Source organism: Hevea brasiliensis, chromosome 12 (genome assembly GCF_030052815.1).
Source record: "Hevea brasiliensis isolate MT/VB/25A 57/8 chromosome 12, ASM3005281v1, whole genome shotgun sequence".
Taxonomy (NCBI): domain Eukaryota; kingdom Viridiplantae; phylum Streptophyta; class Magnoliopsida; order Malpighiales; family Euphorbiaceae; genus Hevea; species Hevea brasiliensis.
In genome coordinates, this window is record NC_079504.1 from 65,475,030 (window position 1) to 65,481,981 (window position 6,952).

Below are 6,952 nucleotides of genomic sequence, written 5' to 3' on the forward strand. Positions count from 1 at the left end.
ATCAGAAGTTATCTGCTCTGGAAGAAAAACTAAGAGCTATCGAAGGGTTAAATATGTATGGCTCAGTCGATGTGTCTTCGCTAAATTAGTACCAGATGTGGTGGTGTTACCAAAATTTAAAGTCCCATAATTCGACAAACACAGTAGAAGCTCATACCCACACATCCACTTAGCCACTTACATAGCTATGATGTCCGCTCCCACAGAAGATAACAGACTCTTGGTACACTTCTTCCATGAAAGTCTCACGGGAGCAGCCTTATGTTGGTGCATACAATTGGATAGGAGTATATTACGCTCCTAGAAAGATTTGGCTAATGCTTTCCTTAAACAGTACAAGTTCAATTGTGATATTGCCCCCACAAGGAGAGACCTCTAAAACCTGGTGCAGAGGGAAAGGGGGAGCTTTAAGGAGTATGCCCAGAGGTGGAGAGCAAAAGGCGGCTAAAGTTTATCCTCCAGTGACAGATAGTGAACTTTGCTCTCTGTTCATTGAGACTCTAAAGGCCCCATATTACAATTTAATAGTTTGGAATACTTCCAACAGTTTTTCTGATATCATCCAGACAGGAGAAAGGATTGAAGCGAATCCCTGATTAGGGAGGTTACAAGAAGTAGTAGGAGAGAGTTCCATGAAAAAGCCTATTAATTTAGGGAAAAGGAAAGAAGGGGATGTACACTCCATTTCAAAACAAACTCACCTATCGCCACAAAATAATTTTCACCCATACACCCTAGCCCAAAATCCATACCCTCCAACCCAAACCTTAATGGTAGCAAATGTTCCTCCTCCATTCCCGAACTATCCTCGCCCATAATATCCTCTCCAAGCTACCTATAATCCCAGACCATTTGACCAAAATACTCCTTTTAGACCACCTGCTCCTCAACCTGGCCTAAGACCATCAAGGAATGTTGATCCACCATTACCACTCCACTCAGTGAAATTTACCATAATCAGATAGTGTCCATCCCACTAGACTCTGTCCAGCCGCTATATCCTAGGTGGTATGATCCCAATGCCAGATGTGAATATCACAGCAGGGCTATAAGACATTCAATGGATAACTGTGGAGCCCTTCGAGGAAGGGTACAATTCCTGATTAAGAATAGGTGGTTGAAGATTGAAGGGAATGGCTCCACTCCTAATGTCACTTCAAACCCATTGCCCCACCATGATAGCGGCAAAGGGAATGGTGTGAATGTGATAGAATCCCAGGATGAAAGCTTGGTTACAGAGGTGGATTAGTTAGTCTCGTACTTTGATTAGATTCTCACGATGGCAGTGCTGGAAGGGTACATACATACTTATGGGCATAACTTTGGAAACGATATGTCGAGCTTGGGATGCCCTTATCATGGAGCAACTAATCATGAATTGCAGAGTTGTGATAAATTTAAGGAAGAAGTCTGGAGGATGATATCACTTAAAATCTTGAGGTGCCAATTAAAATCAAAAGAAGAAAAGGAAGTAAACACTGCCATTTATGGCAAAGACATCTTAAGATCTACTCCAAAAATAGTTTTTTCTGTTTCCACCACATCAACCCCACCAGCACCACCTCTGACAATCATACGTAACCCACCACAGCTGCCTATTACCAATACCCATGTTGTGCCTTGGAATTATAATTTCCAAGTTTATGCACAGACTGCATCCAGTAGTACTTCCATCCCTACCCTCAATCATACCTACACTCAACCTATCACCACCCCTAAACCATGTTTCACCCCTCATGCTCACTTCAAAATGACCAATACAGGACCCTCCAATGACTCTGCTCCCCAATTCATATCAGAACCTACCCTAACAAATGACTCTCCAAATCCAGAAGTAGAATTTATTACTAGAAGTGGGAGGTGTTACAGCACTGAGGAAAAGAAAAGTAAAGAGAAAGCAGAAGTAGGAGAGTCACCTGAGATTGAGGAAAAGGTGGGAAAAGTAGTAGAGGAGGGGGAATCCAGTGGGAGAAAGGAAGAAGATGAACTACTGTTACAAATCATGAAGCAGAGTGAGTACGATGTGATTCAACAATTAAAGAAGACACCTACTCAAATCTCCTTACTGTCATTAATACTAAGCTCAGAAGTGCATCGCCATGCCTTAAGAAGGTTCTGGACCAGGCCTTTGTAACCTTGGACATCACACTGGGGCAATTTGAAAAGATAATCGGACAAATTCAGGCATTTAATTTCGTCACTTTCTCAGAAGATGAAATAGACTCGGCTAGCTTGAAGCACACCAAAGCTCTACATGTGACAGTTAAGTGTAAAGGATGTTTGGTTGCTAAAGTCCTAATTGAAAATGGCGCAGCACTCAATGTCTTGCCCAATGAAACCCTAGCAAAGGTCCCGGTAGACCCATCTGGAGTACGCCAAAGTTCCATAATTGTGAGGGCATTTGATGGCAAGAAGAGAGATGTGTTAGGAGACATTGATTTGCAGCTTCAAATAGGGGCATGTACTTTTAATGTAACATTCCAGGTAATGGATATTGAACCAGCATACACTATGTTTTTGGGAAGGCCCTGGATCCATTCAGCAAATGCGGTGCCTTCAACTCTACACTAGAGGATCAAATATGTCATGAACGGCAAAATTATTATGGTAAAAGGATAAGAAGCTATGCTAGTCACTAAGCCACAATCAGTTCCTTATGTGGAAACAACTGAACAATCTCTATAAAGCTCATTTCAAGCAGTTACAAGGAACTGTTCTGGGAGACGAGGGGAGCTATAGCCATGGTTGCAAAAGTAATGCTGAAAAATGGCTATGAAAAGGGCAAGGGATTAGGTGTTACCCTGCAATGAATTGTCGAACCCGTGTCAGCTTGTAACGCCCTTACCGTAAGTAGTCCATGCATTTTACTGTTCTGACGACTAATATCTATTCGGACAGTCAGAATGTCTAGAACTACACTTAAACTATAGTGAGGAGGCATAACTTAATGGAATAAATGTTAAGAAAATATAAGAAAAATTTAGAGAAAATAAAATAAAATTTAGAGAATTTATTAATTAGTACCAAAAATAATGAACATAACCTGATGAGCACCATGAAGGGCATTTTGATTATTTCACCCCCAGAGGTGAAATTTGACCTAAGTGTCAAAAATTTAAAATTTGAGAGAATTAAAATAATTAATATGAATTAAAACTTATGAATTGAATTAGAAAAGAAAAGAAGAGAAGAAGAAAAGAAAAAGAAAAGAAAGAAGAAAGGAAAAGAAAATAAAAAGACTTACTGAAATTTAAAAATTAAAGTACAAAAATTAGAATATATAAATAGACACATAAGACAAAAGCCACTAACCTCCATCTTGTTCCTCCACTTCTTCTCTCTCTTTCCCCTTGGAGCCGGCACACTTCCTCCATTTTTCCTCCATTGTTGTCAAGCTTTAAAGCTTGATTTCCTAAGCTTTTTCCACTTAAAACCCATAGCTCACTTCACAAAAAATTCTCCCCACTCCATAAGGAAGCTATTGATAGTAGTAAGAAGCAAGAAAGTTGAAGTTTGGGAAGTTCAAGTAAGGTTAGTGCACTAATTCATCTCTTTTTCTTCATTAAACATGAAAAGCATGTTTAGCCAAGTATAAACTTCATGAAAATAAAAAGAAAATCTTAAGGAAATAGTCCCTTGAATTTCAACAGCCCTAGATGAAGCATGAAATTGATGATTTTAATAGTTTTAATTTAGTGAGGGAAGTGAATTAGCAAGGTATTATATGCTGGAATTGATTTGCGTAGACATATATGTAATTGAAACTTTAAAACTAGGGTTTGTGTACATGATTTGAGGATTGTTGTGTAATTGTTGAGATTGACTTGGTTGAGACTATTTTTTGCCAAATTGAAGTGTTATGTATGCAAATTGAAGTAAGGAAGATGGAGGAGATTGAATTTTGGGAGTGTCATTTTTCTGCAGGTTGGGACTCAATGAGTCTAGTGTGTTTGTTGAATAATAACTGAAAATGTGTGACTCCAATTGGTATGAGGTCAATTGAAGGTGAAATTAGACCTTAAATAGCCCATTTTCTTTGAAGAAACTATGCCCAAATTTTGTCCAAATCTTGACCTAAACATTGCCCAAATCCGGATGACCTTGCACAAAACCCAGAAAATAACTAAATAAACAGTGCATATTCATTTGGTCATAACTCCCTCTATACTGGTCCAAATGACCTGAATTTGATACCATTGGAAAGCTTAGATATAGGGCTACAATTTTCATGAAGACCACTAAATCCAAAAATGCCAAAAATCAAACCAAACTGCTGGCCCAATTTGGGTCACAAAACTGCTTAGAATTAGGTTGTCTAGAAACTGCTGGACATAACTCACCCGACTAGTTTTGGCAAAATGGCAATAACTTAGTCTACAAGAACTAAAATGTGAAACTAGTGGCAAAATGTCCATAAGACATAGACCTATAAAATTGGTATTTTGACCAAAACCCAGAAATCAAGAGAACTAGGTCAAATAGTTAAAACAAAATACTGCATCAAAACCTGGAATCTGACCAAATTTCACTTAACCCCAGAATAGTCTTTTAGTTATATCTCTCAATAGAAAAATTCAATTGAGGTGAGCCATACCTTTCCAGAAACCTGAGAGACAGGGCTACAACTTTATTTTAGAAACCTTCCTCAAATTATGAATTTAAGAACCTCAAAAAGTGACCTGAATTCACTGACCTGAACTGAACAGCTGTTGGCCAGGGTACATGAGCCCAAGTCAGTTAATTGGCCATAAATAATTCCACAAAACTTAAAAAATTGTGATTCAAATTTCCCAATGATCATAAGACATAGGAAAACAATTTCTATGAACATCACCCTACCTAAAAGGGACTGCAACATGTTTCATTAATTAGGTAAACTTTAAGTCTAAAAGTTGCCTAGTTAAGGAACCAGAATCTGGAAATGAGTCAGTTATAGTTATCTAACCATAACTTAAGTTCTAAACATCAAATTGATATGATTCAAAAGGGAAAATAAAGATAATACATAGAGGAACAACTTCCATGAAGGAAGTGTGGCCAAATAGTGGCTACAAATTGATTATATGGATAGGTAAAGGAAAGACACAAAAACTGAAACTAAAGAAAGGTCCATGAGATCAATTATCTTATGGTAGGGAAATTAACCCTAACAAGCTATTAAACACTAAACCATATGAAAGAGGTGTGTGGGACCTATTTTTCTACTATAAAGTGATATGAAATTCAAATAAATATGTAACAATATGTAATTGCTTATAGTATACCTATACTTATTTATTTAGTTTGGATCAATTGGTATACCAATTAGGGACTACAAATAGTAGTACTGCCTACTGAGAAAATCATGACTGGCAATATATGTCTGGTATGATTGTTCTACAGGCTATATGCCTACTTATTGGCCATTGTGCCAAACTTTATTATAGCTTTACAAGCCTGACAGCAGGTCTCGTGACTGACAGATGTATACAAGGTAGACACATGGTTGTCTAACCTGTATACTCCCGTGTATCTAGCTTTTATAGTCTGTTATAGGTTTCTTGGGCATTGATAATAATTAATTAAGACAAAATATAATAAATAAACAGAAAAGATCCTGATAATTTAAATTGTTTCCAAAGTGAAATGAAAATGTAAAATACCTGGAAATTATGAAATTTACCATATATATAATTATTATTTAAATTGTTTAGTTATTGTTATTATAAATTATGCACCACTAAGTGTTATGCTTAGCGCGTTGATTTTCCATCGTGTAGGTACTGGAGATCAGCAGCTGCCACAGTAGCTGCAACCGTAGTAGTGTTCGGACAGAGCTTCGACCAGATCTGCCACCGTTCAAAGTCACCTTGTCACGACCTAGGGATGGGGTTGGGACATGCTTGTTCAATCAGCTACGCACTGGGGTGGATTCGTGTCCCACATCAGAAATGGGAAGGAAAGATTTAGGCCATATATGTGGGAGCCTTCCTCACCTGGTCAACACGCTTTTGGGAATGAAACCTCCTAAGGGATAAATCTGTGAGGCCCACGGGCCAAAGCGGACAATACTGACTGGAGATGGATTGAGCTGTTACATTATGGTATCAGAGTATGCAATACTAGTACTAGCATAAGAATGTGTAGAACCAGGGTTAAACAGCACATATACATCTCTATTAAAAATGGAAAAAGTACCAGCCACAACATCTGATTCTCAGCTTCATCCCTCTGGCACATGGTGTACACCCTGACTGGTGCACCACTCTACTCTGGTTGGCTCACTGTGCCCTGGCTGCTAGAAGTGTTACCTCTACCCCTGCCTTGGCCTCTACTAGCTATCTGTTGTCCTCTGGAAGCAGAACCTTGAATAGATCCCTCAGTGGTGGTAAGCGGCCCAGATCTACAAGCACTAGTGCATTCTCTAGCAAAATGCCCACTTCCACCACAGTTGTAACAGGCTCCTATGGCCTTATAACATACTCCTCCATGAGTCCTGCCATAAGTCTCACAAGCACGGGTAGGAAAGGGAACCCCTAGATGTCTGCTGTCCAGATCTAGGTAGCCTCTGCCCTGAGAATCTTCCCCTACTAGATCCTCTGTTACTTGGTCCCCCAAAGCTTTTCCTCTTACCCGAATTGTTACTTGGACTCTGATTTATAGGCTTACTGCTCTTCTCTTTTTCAGTGATTACCTTCTCAGACGCCCCTTCCAGTTCTATCCTTTCCAATTCAAGGGCCTGTGATATCAACATAGAGAAGTTGTCATGTCGAAACCCAACCACTTGCAATCTCAAACTAGGCCTCAAACCGTTTGCATCTGTCTCTACTGGTAGTGAGTAGGCTTCCTGCATAGTGGCTGAGGCAGGAAAAGTCTCTCTCATACTCATTCTGATCCTGTTCCTTGCTTCAACCGAGAAACTCTGTAGCTTCATATCTACATATGTGTCAGGAACATACTTACATCTAAATTC

At 39.1% G+C, this 6,952-nt stretch overlaps 1 protein-coding gene across 1 annotated transcript; it reads left to right on the plus strand.

Annotated features, from left to right (window-relative positions):
- The first annotated feature begins 1,279 nt into the window (after positions 1 to 1,279).
- LOC131171236 (uncharacterized) lies at positions 1,280 to 2,571 on the plus strand. The gene is made up of 2 exons (XM_058130707.1): positions 1,280 to 2,023; positions 2,113 to 2,571. The coding sequence occupies exons 1-2, from the start codon at positions 1,280 to 1,282 to the stop codon at positions 2,569 to 2,571; spliced, it is 1,203 nt and encodes a 400-aa protein (XP_057986690.1).
- Positions 2,572 to 6,952: the final 4,381 nt, after the last annotated feature.

What these genes read in the sequence shown, in the direction of transcription:
- LOC131171236 (XM_058130707.1), top strand. Translation starts at nt 1,280, where the DNA reads ATGGCAGTGCTGGAAGGGTACATACATACTTATGGGCATAACTTTGGA. An exon ending in TGAAGCAGAGTGAGTACGAT is followed by an intron (nt 2,024 to 2,112) that starts GTGATTCAACAA and finishes TGCCTTAAGAAG; the next exon opens with GTTCTGGACCAGGCCTTTGT.